The sequence below is a fragment of the Macaca nemestrina genome, chromosome 1 (genome assembly GCF_043159975.1).
Source record: "Macaca nemestrina isolate mMacNem1 chromosome 1, mMacNem.hap1, whole genome shotgun sequence".
Lineage (NCBI taxonomy): Eukaryota > Metazoa > Chordata > Mammalia > Primates > Cercopithecidae > Macaca > Macaca nemestrina.
The window spans coordinates 83,421,062-83,441,931 of record NC_092125.1 but is presented as its reverse complement, the minus strand read 5'-3'; the positions used below and the strand labels follow the sequence as shown (position 1 = coordinate 83,441,931).

The 20,870-nt window shown below is 37.5% G+C and overlaps 1 protein-coding gene across 12 annotated transcripts in view; it reads right to left on the bottom strand.

The window, feature by feature from the left end:
* LOC105478882 (dynein axonemal heavy chain 14) overlaps positions 1-20,870 on the bottom strand; it is a 524,402-nt gene that overhangs the window by 183,911 nt on the left and 319,621 nt on the right. For 10 of the 12 annotated variants that reach the window (XR_011614730.1, XM_071081203.1, XM_071081205.1 and 7 more), the window contains 2 exons: positions 14,934-15,012; positions 5,410-5,639 (listed from right to left, as the gene is read on the bottom strand). Coding sequence is in view for 9 of the 12 variants with exons in the window: in XM_071081203.1 (XP_070937304.1) it covers positions 5,410-5,639; positions 14,934-15,012 (309 nt within the window). In the remaining 3 variants the exon portion in view is untranslated. The remainder of the gene's footprint in view (positions 1-5,409; positions 5,640-14,933; positions 15,013-20,870) is intronic. The other 2 variants (XR_011614739.1, XR_011614743.1) reach the window with 1 other exon arrangement.

The window sequence follows — 20,870 nt, the reverse complement described above, 5'->3', positions numbered from 1 at the left end:
TAGCTCAAAACTTTAAACAATCTAAATGTCCATCAACTCGTAAATGGATAGACAAGATGTGATATATTCACAGAATGGAATACTATTCAGCAAATTAACTACTGATAGATGATACATCATGGATGAGCCTCAAAAACATTAGGATATATGAAATAAACCAGACCCAAGAGACCATATATTGTAGGAGTTGATTTCTTAAAATGCTTATTAAGGCTTAATTTACTAAGACAGCAAATTCATTGCCTACAGTTGGGGATGGGAATAAGGATTAACTGTAAATGGGCATGGAGATCATAATGGAAAGATAAAAATATTCTAAAACTGATGTATGGTGGTGGGTGCATTATTCAGTAAACTTACTAAAAAATCACTGATATATATACTTGAAGTGGGTGAATTTGATGGTATGTAAAATATACCTCAATCAAGCTCTGTCTTCTCAGTTCAGTAAGGCCATTATGCTCTGCTTAGGTTCCCTTCCCTGGGCCATCATCTGGAATGCTCCTCCAGGTAGACAGCTGGGGCAATCATAGGGCTCATTTCATTTACTACCTGGGGCAAGGCCATGATTTATTACTGTCCACCCCAAATAAATGAGGATACTTCTTGTTTTCCTTCTTGATAGGGACTGAAAACATATTCACCAGGTCAAGAACACATACCAAATGCCAGAGATTGAGATGACCTACTCTGGTAAAAATAGTTGCCAACGTGACTGGGATTACTATTTGTTTAAGATTATTATAGTCCACCATCACCCACCTTGATCCATCTTTTTTTATTTCAAAAGATCAGGTTAGTGAATTAAGTAGGAATATAATGGATAACTCACACCTGCATCTTTGAAGACCTGAGGATGTCATTGATATCTGCCATTTCTTCCAGGATGAAGTATTGGTTTGAGGTCTGTGGACTGAGAATTGACTGTGGGAAGGGCTTTCATTTGGCTTCTCATGTCATTATAAATCTTATTCCACAGGTCATGAAATTAAGGTGAAGCTGTTTGCCAGTGCTAAGTATATCTATTCTGATTACACTACCAGGTGCGTAATTACAGACCACAGTGCCATCAAATTAGAACTCAAGATTAAGAAACTCACTCAAAACCACACAACTACATGGAAACTGAACAACCTGCTCTGGAATGACTACTGGGCAAATAATAAAATTAAGGCAGAAATAAACACATTTTTTGAAACCAATGAGAACAAAGGCACATGTACCAGAATCTCTGGGTCAGAGCTAAAGCAGTGTTAAGAGGGAAATTTATAGCACTAAATGCCCACATCAGAAAGCGGGAAATATCTAAAATCGACACCCTAACATCACAATTAAAAGAACTAGAGAAGCAAGAGCAAACGAATTCAAAAGCTAGCAGAAGACAAGAAATAACTAAGATCAGAGGAGAACTGAAGGAGATAGAGACACGAAAAACCCTTCATAAGATCAACCATCCAGGAGCTGGTTTTTGGAAAAGATTAACAAAATAGATAGACCACTAGCCAGACTAATAAAGAAGAAAATAAATGAATCAAATAGATACAATAAAAAATGATAAAGGGGATATCATCACTGGTCCCACAGAAATACAAACTACCATCAGAGATTACTATAAAAACCTCTATGCAAATAAACTAGAAAACCTATAGGAAATGGATAAATTCCTAGACACATACACTCTCCCAAGACTAAACCAGGAAGAAGATGAATCCCTGAATAGACCAGTAACAAGTTCTGAAATGGATGCAGTAATTAATAACCTACCAACCAAAAAAAGCCTAGGACTAGACAGATTCACATCTGAATTCTACCAGAGGTACAAAGAGGAGATGGTACTATTCCTTCTGAAACTATTCCAAACACTAGAAAAAGAGGGACTCCTCCCTAGCTCATTTTATGAAGTCAGCATCATCCTAATGCCAAAACCTGGCAGAGACACAACAAAAAAAGAAAATTTCAGGCCAGTATCTCTGATGAACATCGATGAAAAATCCTCAATAAAATACTGGCAAAATGAATCCAGCAGCACATTAAAAAGCTTATCCACGACAATCAAGTTGGCTTCATCCCTGGGATGCAAGGCTGGTTCAACATACGCAAATCAATAAACGTGATCCATCACATAAACAGAACCAGTAACAAAAACCATATGATTATCTCAATAGATGCAGAAAAGGCCTTTGATGAATTCAACACTCCTTCATGCTAAAAAACACTCAATAAACTAGGTATTGATTGAACACATCTCGAAATAGTAAGAGCTATTTATGACAAACCCATAGCCAATATCATACTGAATGGGCAAAAGCTGGAAACATTCCCTTTGAAAACCAGCACAAGGCAAGAATACCCTCTTCACCACTCCTATTTAACATAGTATTGGAAGTTCTGGCCAGGGCAATCAGGCAAGAGAAAGAAATAAAGGGTATGCAGATAGGAAGAGAGGATGTCAAATTGTCTCTGTTTGCAGATGACATGATTGTATATTTAGAAAACCCCATTGTCTCAGCCCCAAAACTCCTTAAGCTGATAAGACTTTCTCTTTGTAAATAACTAAATTTTTCATTTCCAGATGTCTATTTCATTCTTTTTCATAGCTATATGTTCTTTTAAAATTTCTACTTGTTGTTCCATAATTCCTCATTTATTAAAAATGGATGCCATTCATTTATCTTTTTAGAACCCTAAACACTTACATTAAAATCTGTGTTAGGTCATAATAATTTTCCCCGAGATGAATTAATATGAGGGACCATTTTGGTGGTATACTTCCTTAATAGATTAGGTTTTCTTTATGTGTTTTACAATTTTTTCTTGCAATGTAATTATAATTTTTTTTTGCTCTCCCTCCTTTTTTTCTTTTTCCTTATTTCTACTTTGGTGGTTTTATAGTTCTATAATTGCTTCTACTTGTCTTTCCTTCCCTTTTTACCCTCCTATTCTAACCCAGTTTTATACTGATGTTTCAGATGATAAAACAAAATTTCATATTCATTGTTTTAAGATAAGCATTCAAATATAATGAATAATTTATTAAGTTGCCTTTTAGTTTACAGGGAAAGCAAACAGAGTTTTAGGTCTTTCTGCCTAACAAATAAATTAAGGCAATTTATTTATCTATAGGAGTTAGAGGCATGAAGTTGAATCATTCATTTCAACAAGTTAACACGCAATGCTTTTGGATTAAAGGTTAATTTCCACAGGAAATAACATAGAATCTTTGCCTTCCAGATGTCTTAAATAGAACTTTTAGCAAATACAGTAATGTGTCACATGTTTTAGTCAATCGTGGACTGGATATATAATGATGTTACCACAAGATTACAATGGAGCTGAAAAATTCCTATCACCTAGTGACAGCATAGTCATCATAACATTATAGCTGTCATAACGTCATAGCACAATGCACTAATTATGTTTGTGGTGATTCTGGTGCCAGTTGCATATACAATTATCTACAGTACATAACATGTGATAATGATTATAAATGACTATGTTACTGGTTTATGTATTTATAATACACTTTTTATCATTATTTTAGAGTGCACTCCTTTTATTTATATATAAAGTTAACTGTAAAACAGCTTCAGGCAGGTCCTTCATGCAGTATTCCAGAAGAAGGCATTGTTATCGTAGGAGATGACAGCTCTGTGTGTATTATTGCCCTGAAGACCTTCCAGTGGGACAATATATGGAGGTGGAAGACAGCGATATTGATGAACTTGACCCCACGTAGGACTAGGCTAATGTGTATGTTTGTGTCTTAGCTTTTAACAAAAAAGTTCAAAAAGTAAAGAAATAAAATGAAACATAAAAACAGAATAAAGATATCAAGAAAATATTTTTACACAATGTGTTTTTGCTTTAAGCTAAGTGTTGTTTCAAAGGAGTCAAAAGTGAAAAAAAGTTAAAATCTTATGGAGTGAAAAAAATTATAGTAAGCTAAGGTTATTATTGAAGCAAGTTCTTTTTTGTGTTTGTTTTTGTTTTTTTTTTTGAGGCTGTCTTAATCTGTTGCCCAGGCTGGAGTACAGGAGCATGATCATGGCTCACTGCAGCCTCCAACTCTTGGGCTCAAGCGATCCTCTCACCTCAGCCTTCCAAGTAGCTGAAACTATGGGAGAATACCACTATGTCTGGCTTTTTATTTATTCACTTATTTGCTTTTAGAGATGGGTGGGTCTTACTATGTTGCCCAAGCTAGTCTTGAACTCCTGGCTCAAGCAATCCTCCTGCCTTGGCCTCCCAAAATGCTGGGATTACAGGCATGGGCTACTGCACCCAGCCTGAAGAAAGAAAAAATTTACAAATAAATTTAGTGTAGCCTAAGTGTACAGAGTTTATAACGTCTATAGTAGTGTACAGTAATGTCTGAGGCCTTGACAGTCACTCACCAGTCACTCACTAACTCAGAACAACTTCCAGTCCCACAAGTTCCATTCATGGTAAGTGAATGGTGTACCATATTTTAAATTTTTTATACTAAATATTTACTGTACCTTTTCTACGGTTAGATATGTTTAGATGCACAAATACTAGGTTGTTACAATTGCCTACAGTATTCAAATATGTACAGTAATATGCTGTACATATTTGTAGCCTTAGAGCAATAGGTTATGCCATATAGCCTAGGTGTGTAGTAGGCTACACTATCTAGGTTTGTGTAAGTTCACTCTTTGACATTCACACAATGAAAAAAGTCCCCCAACAGCACATTTCTCAGAACATATCACAGTTGTTCAGCAATGTATGACTGTAACCTCAAACAGATACATCAGACAAATCAGTAGGATTTGTATTTTTGGTATAATGTTGTTAGCATTCATCTTTAACAAAGTTCTTCTAAATATATTTATGCTTAACATTTTGTCTCCTTTTGGTACCTGCATCAACAATCACTTTATCTACTCAAAGTTCCTTTAGTCAACAACAGCTAATTGCAAAGGTTTACTGTTTCAAAGTAATAGGATAGATTCCATTTGTTAGAACTGATTCAAAAACACAAGTACTAAAGAAATCTAAGGCTTTATAAAATAACTTGCTTTTTTTTTTAAAAAAGAAATATAAGACTATAATATTATGATCCTACAGAATTTCTTGCTACATGGTGGTATGGATAATACAGATCCAGATACACAGCAGATGAGCTCAGAGTAACTGAGTTCATAGTTTTACAGCTTTATCTTCTGCCTTACTAGCATTATAGGTTTTTGTAGCACCTAAAATCAAACAGGAATGTAATTTTCTTCAGCTTATTTCACTACAAGGAGGGTATTGGGTGTATTATAAACCTTCTTTTTCCTTTAATCTTAACATTTTAAAAGATGAACCTAATCATTATAAACCGAGCATTGCTTTAAATTAATATTTTAAAATAAGTATAGTTATGATTATCCCCCCAGAACTTACCTACTTGTGAATTGCTTCCAAATAATTCATGAATAAGTTTGTCAAAATCGTATGTTACTTTTGCAAGAGAATCAGGTTCAAAACTGGGACAAAATGGCATATTTTCTCTGTGTTCATCTTCACGGTTTAAAGCTCCTCCAAATGCCCAAGTAAAGGCAAACACAAAAAGCTTTTGAATAATTTTTGTTAATTTATCAGGATATTTCTCTGGATACCATGTATTTTCATCCCTGGGGTAGACAGGTATGGAAGGATGAAGGTTAACATTTTTAGAAAGCAGTTTAGGAATAGAAATTTATTTTAATATAATGTTAAAGTTTCATTATTAAAAATTGTAATGCAGTTAGGTGTTAATATAAAAGTTTCAGTTTCCTTTGATAACTGTCATGTAAATTATACAATTACTATTTTTATTTTTAAAGTACCATATGTATAAAACTTGTATAGTCAAACTTTATTTCAAATATACATTTAATATGTTTTTATTTAACATATGTATATATACTTTTATTTATAATATACTTTATTTAATATACCTTTAGTATGTTATTTAATATACATATGTTTAATATATGTATATATTTTAATTTATGTAAAAATGTTTCATTTTTATTTTAGGTCAGTTTATTACTGACAGTTTATCTGTATTTTGGAAGAGGAAATTATAATTCTTAATTTTATGTGGAAAGACATAAGTGAATAGTCATTCACCCTATATTCCTCTCAGCCAAGTCCTAGAGGCTGATTTAGTTCAACCTGGCTAAAGCCAGGCAGTCTGAATCTGGAGAGAATCTTCTCCACTCTGGATTAACCCAGATCATCCATGGTTGGTGGGATCATGAAATTCTATGGTGATGGTGATGGGGCTGAACATGACATTTGAGCCTGATTTAAAGACATTTCATATAGTTCAGAATTTAGCACTATCATAAAACTATTTATAAATTGTGAAAAACCTAAAATATGTCACTAAACTGGAATTTATTAGCAATCATTAATGTACAGGTCATTTGTACAATTCCATCTGAAATTTCTAGCCATATGTAATAGTTCACTTAGCAAATATTTGAGTAGTTATTATGTGTTGGTTTTTCTGAACAAAACAGATACAATCCCTTTTTTACAGAACAGGAGAATTAATGCTAAACCATGATAAGTGTAAAGAAAAAAGTTGGTCAAGGAGCCAAGATGGCCGATTAGAAGCAGCGGCTGCCCTTGGCACTCATGAGGAGGAATGAAAGTAGCGAGAGAATTCAGCACCTTCAACTGAAATACCCAGGTTCTCTCACTGGGATTGACTAGGCAAACAACTCAACCCATGGAGAATGAAGAAAAGCAGAGTGGGGTAATGGTCCACCTGTGAGCGTCACATAGCCAAAGGAATCCCCTTCTACCCCCAGCCAAGGGAAGCAGTGAGGGAGTGTGCAACACCACCAAGGAAACCATGCTTCTCCCATGGATCTTCGCAACCCACAGATCAGGAGATCCCCTGTGAGCCAATGCCACCAGGGGCTTGGGTCCCATACACAGAGCTGTGGGGAATCTTGGCAGAGCAGCCACTCAGGTACACACAGAGACCTAAGAGTTTTATGTACTCTGGCCCCAGGAATCCCAGAAAGGCAGGAAATCTATCCATAATTCCTGATAGGAAAAGGGCTGGATCCAGGGAGTCAACCAGCATCATTCTCTGGGCCCCACTTCCAAGGCACCTCATGAGTTAAGACCCACTGACTTGGAATTCCAGCCACCCAATGGCAATAGGCTGGAGGCTGAGTGAGATGGGACCAAATTCCCAGTGGGGCAGGGAAGCTGCCATCTCTTGGTTGACTCAGCTGTTCCAGCCTGATGGCTCTGGAGAGTCCAGGTGGTCAGGAGAAGAAGGGGCTCCCCACAACACAGTACAGCTACTTTGCCAAATTGTGGCCAGACTGCTTCTTTAGGAGGGACCCCAGTCTATTCCTCCTCACTGGGTGGGGCCTCCCTGCAGAGGTTTCAGCCACTCCACCCAGGGTTATATGGACAGAACTCTGATCTTTCCCTGGGATGGAGCTCCTGGAGGTAGGGTTGGCTGCTGTCTCGGTGGTTTGGTTGACTCAGCTGTTTCAGCCTTCCAGCTATGGAGAGTCTGGGTGGTCTGGGCAAGGAGGGGCCACCCCCCACACAGCACACCTGCTCTACCAAGAAGCAGCCAGACTGCTTCTTTAAGGGAGTTCCTGATCCTGTTCCTCTTGACTGGGTGAGACCTCCCAACAGGGGTCTCCAGATACTTCCTATAGGAGCGTTCAGGCCAGAAACAGGTCAGCACCCCTTGGGACACAGTTTCCAGAGGAAGGAATAGGCTACCATCTTTGCTGTTTCAAAGCCTTCACTGGTAATACCTCCAGGTAAGGAAAAACCTGAGGCAAGTAGGGGCTGAAGTGGACCTCCAATAAGCTGTAGCTGCCCTATGGAAAAGTGATCTGACTCCAAGAAAAACAGACAAAAAATGACAATAACAACATCAACAAAAATACCTCACAAAAACCCCACTCGAAGGTCAGCAAGATCAAGGATTTAAGGTAGATAAGCCCACAAAGATGAGAAAGAATCAATGCAAAAATGCTGAAAACTCAAAAAGCCAGAGTGCCTATTCTCCAAATGACTGAAACATCTCTCCAGCAAAGGCGCAAAACTAGGCTGAGGATGAGATGGCTGAATTAACAGAAGTAAGCTTCAGAATGTGGGTAATAATGACTTAAAGAAGCATGTTGTAACCCAATGCAAAGAAGCTAAGAATCGTGATAAAACAATACAGGAGCTGATAACCAGAATAGCCAGTTTAGAGAGGAACATAACTGACCTGATAAAGCCAGAAAACACAATACTAGAATTTCACAATAAAATTACAAGTATCAATAGCAGAATAGACCAAGTGGAGGAGAGAATCTCAGAGCTTGAAGACTATCTTTCTGAAATAAGACAGGCAGACAAGAATAGAGAAAAAACAATAAAAAGAAATGAAATGAAATGAACAAAAACCACTGAGATTTATGGGATTATGTAAAGATACCAAAGCTATGACTGATTGGGGTTCTTGAAAGAGATGGGGAGAACGGAACCAAATTGGAAAATATACTTCAGGATATCATCCAGGAGAAGTTCCCCAACCTAGCAAGACAGGCCAACCTTCAAATTCAAGAAATTCAGAGAAACCCAGTAAGGTGCTCCATGAAAAAAAATCAACCCCAAGACATATAAACATCAGATTCTCCAAGGTTGAAATGAAAGAAAAAATGTTAAGGGCAGCCAGAAAGAAAGGCCAGGTCACCTACAAAGTGAAGCACATCAGACTAACAGTGGACTTCTCAGAGAAAGCCCTATAAGCCAGAAGACATTGGGTGGCCAATATCCAACATTCCTAGACTTTACAACCTAGACTTTCATATCCAGTCAAACTAAGCTTCATAGGCAAAGGAGAAATAATATCCTTTTCAGATACACAAATGCTGAGGGTATTCATCACCACCAGGCCTGCCTTGCAAGAACTCCTGAAGGAAGCACTAAATATGGGAAAAAAAATCCGTTATGAGCCACCATAAAAATGCACTGAAGTACACAGACCAGTGACACTATGAAGCAACCACATAAAGAAGTCTGCAAAATAACCAGATAGCATCATGATGACAGGATTAATTTCACACAAGACCCATTGGTATGCTGTCTTCAAGAAACTCATCTCATGTGCAAAGACATACATGGGCAGAAAATAAAGGGATGGGGGAAAATTTACCAACCAAATGGAAAGCAAACAAACACAAAAAGCAGGGTAGCAATCCTAGTTTCTGACAAAACAGATTTTAAACCAACAAAGATAAAGAAAGACAAGGGCAGTACATATGATTATGTATATGATTACATATGAGTATGAAATCACAAAAGGGAAGTGAAGGACCTCTTCAACAGGAACTACAAAACCTTGCTCAAGGAAATCAGAGAGGACACAAACAAATGAAAAAACATTCTATGCTCATGGATAAGAAGAATCAATATCGTGAAAATGACCATGCTGCCCAAAGCAATTTATAGATTCAATGCTATTCCTATTAAACTACCATTGACATTCTTCACAGGTATAGGGTTCAATTTGACAAGAAGAACTAACTATCCTAAATATATGTGCACCCAATACAGGAGCACCCAGATAACACCCCCACTGACAATATTAGACAGATCATTGAGACAGAAAATTAACGCAGATATTCAGGACCTGAACTCAGCTCTGGATTAAGTCTACCTGGTAGATATCTACAGAACTCTTCACCCAAAAACAACACAATATACATTCTTCTCATTGCCACATGGTGCTTACTCTAAAATTGATCACATAATCAGAAGTAAAACACTCCTCAGCAAATGTGAGAGAACTGAAATCATAACATCTCTCAGACGACAGCACAATCAAATTAGAGCTCAAGATTAAGAAATTCATTCAAAACCACACAACTACCTGTAAATTGAACAACCTGCTCCTGAATGACTCTTGGGTAAATAACGAAATTAAGGTAGAAATCAAGAAGGTATTTGAAACTAATGCGAACAAACAGATAATGTACAGAATCTCTGGGATGCAGCTAAAGTGGTGTTAAGAGGGATGTTTATAGCACTAAATGCCCACATCAAAAAGCTAGAAAGATCTCAACACGCTACCATCACTACTAAAAGAACTGGAGAATCAAGAGCAAACAAACTCCAAAGCTAGAAGAAAAGAAATAACCAAGATCAGACCTGAACTGAAGGAGATAGAGACATGAAAAATCCTTCAAAAATCAAAGAATGCAGTAACTGATTTTTTGAAAAAATTAATAAAATAGACTGCTTAGACTAATAAAGAAGAAAAGATAAGAATCAAATAACCACAATCAGAAATGATAAGGGGAGTATCACCAATGACTCCATAGAAATACAACCAACCATTGGAGAATACTATAAACACCTCTATGAATATAAACTAGAAAATCTAAAAGAAATGGAGAGATTCCTGGACACATACAGCCTCCCAAGACTGAACCAGGAAGAAATCAAATCCTTGAATAGGCCAATGATGAGTTCTGAAATTGAGGCATTAATAAATAACCTACCAACCAAAAAAAGCCCAGGATCAGGTGGATTCACAGCTGAATTCTACTAGAGGTACAAAGAAGATCATGTCTAATGAAACTATTACAAACAATTGAAAACGAGGGATTCCTCCCTAACTCCTTTCCCGAGGCCATCATTATCCTGATACCAAAACTTGGCAAAGATACAACAAAAAAGAAAACTTCAGGCCATTCCTAATGAACATCAGTGCAAAAATCCTAAAAAAAAAAAAAAAAGTACTGGCAAACGAAATCCAGCAGTACTTCGAAAAGCTTATCCACCACAATCAAGTTGGCTACATCCCCGGGATGTAAGGTTGGTTCAAAATATGCAAATCAATAAATGTAATTCATCACATAAACAGAACTAAAGACAAAAACCACATGATTATCTCAATAGATGCAGAAAAGGCTTTTGATATAATTCAACACCCTTTCATGTTTAAAACTCTCAATAAATTAGGTATTGAAGGAGCATACCTCAAAAATAATAAGAGCCATATATAACATAGCCACAGCCGATATCATACTGAATGGTCAAAAGCTGGAGGGATTCTTCTTGAAAACTGGCACAAGACAAGGATGCCCTCTTTCACCACTCCTATTCAACATAGTATTGGAAATTCAGGCCAGGGCAATTAGGCAAGAGAAAGAAATAAAGTGTATTAATATAGGAAGAGAAGAAGCCAAATTATCTTTTTTGTAGATGACATGATCCTGTATCTAGAAAACCCCATCATCTCAGCCCCAAAGCTTCTTAAGCTGATAAGTAACTTCAGCAAAGTCTGAGAATACAAAATCAATGTGCAAAAGTCACTAGCATTCTTGTACACCAACAACAGGCAAGCAGAGAGCCAAATCATGAATAAACTCCCATTCACAATAGCTACAAAAAGAACAAAATACCTAGGAATACAGCTAACAAGGGAAGCGAAGGACCTCTTCAAAGGGAACTACAAACCTCTGCTCAAGGAAATCAGAGAGGATACAAACAAATGGAAAAGCATTCTACGCTCATGGATAAGAAGAATCAATATCATGAAAATGACCATATTGCCCAAAGCAATTTATAGATTCAATACTATTCCTATTAAACTACCATTGACATTCTTCACAGAACTAGAAAAAAATTACTTTAAAATTCATATGGAACCAAAAAAGAGCCTGAATAGCCAAACCAATCCTATGCAAAAAGAACAAAGCTGGAGGCATCACACTACCCAACTTCAAACTATACTACAAGGCTACAGTAACCAAAACAACACGGTACTGGTACAAAAACAGACACAGAGAACAATGGAATAGAATAGAGAACTCAGAAACAGGACTGTACATCTACAACCATCTGATCTTTGATAAATGTGACAAAAACAAGCAATGGGGAAATGATTCCCTATTTAATAAATGGTGCTGGGAGAATTGGCTAGCCATATACAGAAAACCGAAACTGGACCCCTTCCTTAAACCTTATACAAAACTTAACACAAGATAGATTAAAGACTTAAATGTAAAACCCAAAACTCCAAAAACCCTAGAAGAAAATCTAGGCAAATATCATTTAGAATATAGGCACTGGCAAAAATTTTATGACAAAACTTTGAAAAGCAATTGCAACAAAAGCAAAAATTGACAAATGGGATCTAATCAAACTAAAGAGCATCTGCACAGCAAAAGAAACTATCATCAGAGTGAACAGACAACTTACAGAATGGGAGAAAATTTCTGCAGTCTATCCATCCAGAGGTCTAATATCCAGAAAAAGGTCTAATATCCAGAATCTATAAGGAAGTTAGGCTGATTTATGAGAAAAATAGACCATTAAAAAAGGGGCGAAAGACATGGACAGATACTTCTTTTATTTATTTATTTATTTATTTATTTATTATTATTATACCTTAAGTTCTAGGAAAGAGACATACATGTGGCCAACAAACATGAAAGCTCAACATCACTGATCATTAGGGAAATACAAATCAAAACCACAATGAGATACCATCTCATGCCAGTCAGAATGGTGATAATTAAAAAGTCAAAAACAACAGATGCTGGCAAGGTTGCAAAGAAAAAGGAATGCTTTTACACTTGTTGGTGGGAGTGTAAATGAGTTCAACCATTGTGGAAGACAGTATAGTGATTCCTCAAAGACCTAGAGGCAGAAATACCATTTGACCCAGCAATCCCATTACTGGGTATATACCCAAAGGAATATAAATCATTCTATTATAAAGATACATGCACACATATGTTCATTGCAGCATAATTCACAGTAGCAAAGATATGGAATCAAACTAAATGCCCATCAATGATAGACTGGATAGAGAAAATGTGGTACATATACACCATGGAAGACTATGCAGCCATAAAAAGGAATGAGATCATGTCCTTTGCAGGGACATGGTTGGAGCTGGATGCCATTATCCTCAGCAAACTAATGCAGGAACAGAAAACCAAACACTATATGCTCTCATGTATAAGTTGGAGCTGAAGGATGAGAACACATGGACACATAGGCAGGGGAACAACACACACTGGGGCCTATTGGGATGGTGGTCAGGGGAGGAAGGGCATCAGGAAAAATAGCTAATGAATGCTGGGCTTAATACCTAGGTGATGGTATGATTTGTGCAGCAAACCACCATGGCACACATTTACCTATGTAACAAACCTGCATGTCCTGGACATGTACCCCTGAACTTAAAATAAGAGTCAAGCACTGCATGAATAATAATAGTAGGGATAACTAGTTTAGATGTGGGAGTCAGGGAAGGTCTCTTTGAAGAAGTAACTATTCAATTGAGACCAAAGAATGGGTGATATTTGGCAAAATAGAGGAGGAAGAACATCTTGGACAGAAGGAATACATGTGCCAAGACCGTAAGGTCAAAGGATCATGGCTTGACAAACTGAAGAAAAAGCAAGTGTCACTGAAGCACAATCAGAGCAAGAGATTAGGAGATGAATCTGGAAAGGTAGGCAGAACCTTTTTAGGCTGTGCCAAGATTTTTTTTCTTCCACTTTGAAAGTAATGGGAAATCTTAAATCCCTACAAAAGAGAAAAGAAATATTTTAAATTATGTTTTAAAAAGATCGACTCTTCCATATAAGAGACATGTACTCTTATATGAGGCATAAGACTCTTCTTCTATAACAGACATGTACAAACGTATTAATCATAATACTATTGTTAATAACAAAAATTGAAAATCTAAATGCTTACCAATGGATAAATAACCTGTGATACATATGTGTGTGTGTGTATACATATATGTATATCATAGTTTATATATATAATGACAATGGACTAGTTGGTAGCAGTGAAAAGAAATAAGAATAGCTATATGCACAATGGACTAAACAGATGTAATGTTGAACAAAAGATGCAAGTGACAGAAGATCATACAGGATGATTTCATCTATTTAAAGTTAAAAACACACAAAGCTAAAATATACTATTTTGAAATATATTAATAAGTACAAAATCCAGAATAGTAGTTATCTCAGATGATGGGATACCCTGAGATCTAGGAGAGAATACAGAGGACTTCAAAAATAAAATAATATGCTTTTTCTATGGCCGAGTGGTATATATATGGGTGATTATGGTATTGTTATTTATATCTTATATATGTTTTATAAATGCCCTTTTTGGCTACTCACTATTTAATAAAAATTTAATTCCTTGTTGTTACACTGAGAATGAGCAGGAAAAATTGGGGAAACCAATTAGGAAGCTATTGCAAACAGTATAGGCAAGAAATGATGGAGGTTTGGGTTAGAATGCCATAATCAAGATGTAGATAAGTGAGTGGATTTTAAGGCAGAACTGACAGGCAGAGTAGAAATCACAAGTGAATGTTTTATCATTCAAAAGCAAATGTGACATGAATGTCTTAAGGACTCATAATAAGATGCCCAACAGTGACTCTTCTATCCTACAAAATGGCTGAAGAAATGTAGAACTAATAATTTACATTGCTATAATTTATTGAGCTCTTACTATGTACTAGGTTCTATTCTGGATACATAACATATCACATTATTATTCCAGTTTAATAAATGAAAAAAAATTAAAGCTTAAAAACATTTAGCAACTAATTCAACATTTCACAGCTCATAAATGGCAGATTCATGAAATAAATTCATGTCAATTTTATTCCTTTCTCAAATATGTATAGAGGCTGGACAAATGCATTCCTATAAGGCATATTACTTCAAAATGTAGCATAAAATCTGGTATATTATATTAGCTATACAAAGAACTTTAAGTTGGAATAAAATGAATTTAAGTGGATTCTGATACTATGAAAACACAGAAGTATTGGTTTATCAAGAAGTAATCCTGTGCATATTTGAGGGTTTGGCACCTAATAGTTATTAAAACATGTTTTCTGAAGGAATGTAACTGACCTCTTTTCTATATCCTTGAATGTGACAGAATCTCCTCGAGAATTTGCCTCCTTAGATGACATGTCACTCAAATCATTACCTTAAAAAGAAAAGAGTATTTTTCCATAATTAACAACTGATGTAAAATTTATCTGGTAAACTAATGAGGTTTAACTTTTAACATTGTTTAATTCGTGAATTATCATAGAAGAACATCTTTATTTCACATACGGTATCTGAGAATTAACTTATCAGAACAAAGTGGGAATTACAAGAGCAGAGAATGTTCTTTCATTGTCAGAACTGATTTTTATTTATTTGAAGCATAAAGCTGCATACATTTGTTCTTTATTCTATTCTATCCTTTTTTTATAAGATTGATTGTTGCAAAATGTAAACTTTGAAACAATGAAGTGACTATGACCAAATATGGTACACAATACAAGCTAAACAATAAATGGGCCCTCATAAAGTAGGGCAATAAAAAAAGAAGCTGCATATTTTCAAGTAACAAATTTATTAAAACAAACATTCAACTGGGGCATGTTAGGCAGATTGTAGTCATCCCCCTCTCATTCCCATTACCCACCTTTTTTGTCCAACTAATCCATTCCACAGAGAAACACAAAGAGCAATTATTCATTCTTCCTTGTAACTTATTTTTATTTTATAATATTTGTTTTCTTAATATTAAAAAATGCTTCTTTTAGGACATTTACAAAATACACAAAAGTGTACAGAAGGAAACAATCACCCATAATTCCACCACCTAAAGATAACAACTAGTAATATATTGATGTATTTCTTTATGGGCTTTTATATAAAGACATAAATTATATAAAAACATAACATTTTAAAATGTAAACCTAAATAGAAAACTAAAAACAGAGTTGGGTGCTTATCCTGCTTTTTAGACCTGTCTTGATTTTGTTGCATCATAATTTATTAAGTCATTCATCCATTGTTGGAATTCAAATAATTGTTTTATGATTATAAATAATTCTGCTATGAATAAACCTCCTTGTGCATAAATCTTTCTATGCTTCTCTGATTATTTATTTATAATAATTTCCTAGAATAAAAGATAGTAGAGCAGAGTATATGGATATTTTTAGCATATAGTGTCAAATAGTTCACCAAGAAAAGTTCAATCAATTTTTTATCACCCACTTCAGCATCCCTTATTCCACAGATCCTTTAAGTGTTCTTCCCCTTCTGCTACTACCAAAGATGAAAAAATATATATATTTATTATACTTTAAGTTCTGGGATACATGTGCAGAACGTGCAGGTTTGTTACACAGGCATACATGTGCCATGGTGGTTTGCTGCATTAATCAACCCATCATTGACAGGTATTCCTCCTAATGCTATCTCTCCCCTTGTCCCCCACCCCCGACAGGCCCCAGTGTATGACGTTCCCTGCTTGTGCCTATATGTTCTCATTGTTCAACTCCAACTTATGAGTGAGAATATGTGGTATTTGGTTTTCTGTTCTTGTGTTAGTTTGCTGAGAATGGTTTCCAGCTTCATCCATGTCACTGCAAAGGACATGAACTCATTCTTTTTTATGGCCGCATAGTATTCCATGGTGTATATGTGCCACATTTTCCTTATCCAGTCTATCATTGATGGGCATGTGGGTTGGTTACAAGTCTTTGCTATTGTGATTAGTGCTACAATAAACATACATGTGCATGTTTATTTATAGTACAATGGTTTATAATCCTTCGGGTATATACCCAGTAATGGGATTGCTGAGTTAAATGGTATTTCTGGTTTCAGATCCTTGAGGAATCACCACACTGTCTTCCACAATGGTTGAACTGATTTACACTCCCACCAACAGTGTAAAAGCATTCCTATTTCTCCACATCCTCTCCACATCCTCTCCAGCATTGCTGAGTCTGTCCCACAGACTCTGACTGAGCAACGGATGAAAGAAGTATGTGGGCACAGGTATTCTGCCTGACTGCACAGCTAGGGAACCACATGGCTCAGCACTGCTGACCAGAGTCCAGCAGCCAAGAGAGTGCAGCCCCAATAAGCTAGCAATGCTCACATTTATTTAGTACAGATTCAATGACAAAGGCTTGCAGCAAACATGGTTTGTGGTAATAAACTTTGTCAACCCCCTGAGTAGACAGAAGTCCCTGCATGCAAATGATTAAAGGCTGGTTTTAGGACAACGTGAATAAAATGCTATTTAGATAAACTCCTCTACATTCCTTTGTACCTACGCCCTCTGCCCCTGGGTAAGAACAGCTGCCTTCGGCTCATTCTTCCCTGAAGCTTTGCAAACCCCCCCGACCTTCCAAGAAGGTTTGAATCTTTCCCTATAATTTCTCCCATCACCATGACCAATCTCCCACATCTCCCCCTTTTCTGTTTTTTGCATCAGGTTTTGTGCAGAAACAGGTTTGTCAGGCACAGCAGTTATAATTTGCATTCTGGCTTTGCATCCTAGAATTAGTAAATAACATAAGACAAAAATGAATATAATCAGTATCATTCTTTTCCAATCAAGGAGTGACCCCTAGGAGTGGGGGTCTATCCAGAAGAGATGTCCTTGCACATCCTTCCATATGGCTGTTTGTTGGGCATGTAGATCTATGGCGTTTAGGGATTCTAGAATTTTAAATTGCCTTATGTCTGCTATTAAATTATCATGTAAGTTTCCCCAGAGGTGTTGTTTCACCTCATCCCAACTATTTATTGATTGATTCCAAGATAGAGAGGTGACACAGATATGCTAATGCTCCCAGTCACAGTTTAATTGCTGTCAGAATGCCAGTGCATCTTGTCGCTCCTCTACATATTCCAAGGCAGCCTCAAGGCTTGCAGGCATGCAAGAATCTTTTGATCTATACCCTGCTGTAAGAGAAGTTCATTAGACACATTTTTTGCCAAGTTGTCTACAGAGGTAGCTGTTTGTACTGATTCAGTAATAGAGGCCACAACAACAATAGCAGTTGCCAAGATGACTATAGCTGAGATTTTAAAGGCTATAAGTGTGCCTATGAGTCTTTTGGGTCTGACCTGGGACAGGGCATGTTCTAAGGTGGCAAGGGCAGAGGAACCTTGTCCATCACGTGTCAAATTGACTGGTAGGAATGCCTCAGATTTTCTCCTTAATACCATGACACTAGTAATATTTTAGTTAGATATATTGTAATTAGTGATACATGAGGTGAACCAAGCCTGTCCCTGCACTCAGGTCACAAACTTGGAGTTTTGGGGTGTAATGGAAATATTAGTTCCCATAAGGAAAACATATGGATGGGTAGTGCAAATCAGGCACTGATCTGTGTGATTATGAATAACAGTCATAGTATAATTGTTACTGGAATTATGATATGTCCCATGCCAGATATTAAGGGAGGTGCTAAGATGTCCCAAGTGCCATAAAGTGTCTTGGGGTGGCATCTACTTTACTTGGGGTCTGGGATATCTCATCTCCTCATTGGCCCAAATCATAGGGGAACGGGATGTGACTACAAAACTGTGATTGATGCCACAATGGATGTGGACATCAGTATGGTCACCCTGCAAATATGTGGGGGAAAGAGAGATCAGACTGTTACTGTGTCTATATAGAAAAAGGAAGACATAAGAAACTCCATTTTGACCTGTACTAAGAAAAATTCTGCCTTGGGATGCTGTTAATCTGTAACCCTAGCCCCAACCCTGTGCTTGCAGAAACATGTGCTGTATTGACTCAAGGTTTAATGGATTTACGGCTGTGCAGGATATGCTTTGTCAAAATCATGTTTGCAGGCAGTATGCTTGGAAAAAGTCATCGCCATTCTCCATTCTCGAGTACCCAGGGACACAATGCACTGTGGAAGGCCGCAGGGACCTTTGCTCAAGAAAGCCTGGGTATTGTCCAAGGCTTCCCCCTACTGAGACAGCCTGATATATGGCCTTGTGAGAAGGGAAAGACCTGACCATACCCCAGCCCAACACCCATAAAGGGTCGGTGCTGAGGAGGATTAGTGAAAGTGGAAGGCCGCTTTACAGTTGAGATAAGAGGAAGGCATCTGTCTCCTGCTCGTCCCTGGGAATGGAATGTCTCAGTGTAAAACCTGATCATACATTCTGTTTACTGAGATAGGACAAAACTGCCTTATGGCTGGAGGTGAGACATGCTGGGAGCAATACTGCTCTTTACTGCATTGAGATGTTTGTGTAAAGTCAAACATAAATCTGGCCTACATGCACAAGGGACAGCACATTTCCTTAAACTTATTTATGACACAGGGTCCTTTGTTCATATGTTTTCCTGCTGACCCTCTCCCCACCAATACCCTATAGTTCTGCCACATCCCCCTTGCCAGAATAGTAGAGATAGTGATCAATAAATACTGAGGGAACTCAGAGACCAGTGCCGGTGCAGGTCCTCACTTTCTGAGCGCCAGTCCCCTGGGCCCACTTTTCTTCCTCTATACTTTGTCTCTCTGTCTTATTTCTTTTCTCAGTCTCTCGTCTCCACCTTGTGAGAAATACCCACAGGTGTGGAGGGGCAGGCCCCCTTCAAAATGGCCATGGGAGCTCCAGTCTAAGATGTTATAATTGCCTAACTGGAAGCTACGGGCTTGACCCCTGTGACAGACCTCCCAGCTAAAGTGGAATCCATTACTTTTCCGGCTTTGTTCTTCAGCACAGGGAGGAATGTTTGGGAAGGTGGCATTGGTTGTGTTGCATGGTTTGAGATTACCTGCAACCAACAATGTTAAGGCATTTCCTTTGCCATGATGTAGTCATAATTGTGTTTGGGCAGGTACACAGTAAGGGTTAGAACTTTTATAACTTACACACAGTGGAAGGATAGTGGAGTGATATATAGTGTTAACTGGCACCTTAGTCCAATGTGTGCCATTAATAAGAGATCCCACTGGAGGTAAGTCAATCCCTCCTAGCCAAGCAGGTATGTTATTAGAGACTGGGAAGGAGGTGTCTGCCCAAGTAACAGAGCAAAAGAAAGGTGGATCTAAGAGATGAGCCCAATAGAGAGTAGCAGGTGCGGATTGCAGGCAGAGTGAGAGAACAAGAAAGGTTAATACCCTATGAGAGTTGCAAGGTACAATAGAAAGCATATCAAGGAATAAATTATCTGGAGTGAATTGTGTCTGTGTCTAGAGCAGGATTCACTCAGCCTCCTGAGTTGTCTTCTTCAGCATCCACCAGGTAATGTCTGGGGCTTGTGTTGTCCGAGGAAGCCACATCGTCTGGGATTGCGGGTCCTGCAGGGACATTTCCTCCATTTCTGGTACGGGGTTGGGTCCTAGCACGCCATGGTATGGTTTGATGCATTGTGCTGGAATCCAAAGAGGACCTGAGGGGGTGTGAACACAAGCATAACCTCTTCCCCATGTTAGCAATTCACTTGGACCACACCATACATTGATATTTACATCTTTCCACAAAACCACAAGTTTTAATGTTTTGAGGGGCTTTAGTAAAGTGCTTTTTTATGGCTGATCGAAATTTATCATCTAAATTTTAAAAATTAAGGATAAATAAGGTTTGTGCTAGCAGTGTTGAAGGGTTTTTACTCATACCCCCCCCCCCCTTTTTTTTCTGAGCATATTTTTAGGAGTGGAATGGACATGTTCTACTATGGCCTGTCCTTGGGGATTATATGGGATGCATGTGGAACGTTGGATGTTCTACGTGGGACAGAATTGTTGAAATTGTGAGCTGGCATAAGCTGGACCATTATCAGTTTTAATTTTTGTGGGACACCCCATAAACACAAAAGTTAAAAGAAGATGTTTAATAACATTGGGTGGACTCTCCAGGAAGAGCATGAGCACTCATTGAGAATTGGTATGAACAGATACATGTACATATCTTAGTTTTCCAAATTCAGGGATGTGTTTAACATCTGTTTGCCATAACTGATTAGGTTGTATTCCTCTAGGGTTAACACCTGTTGAAGGAGAGGACATGTCTGTG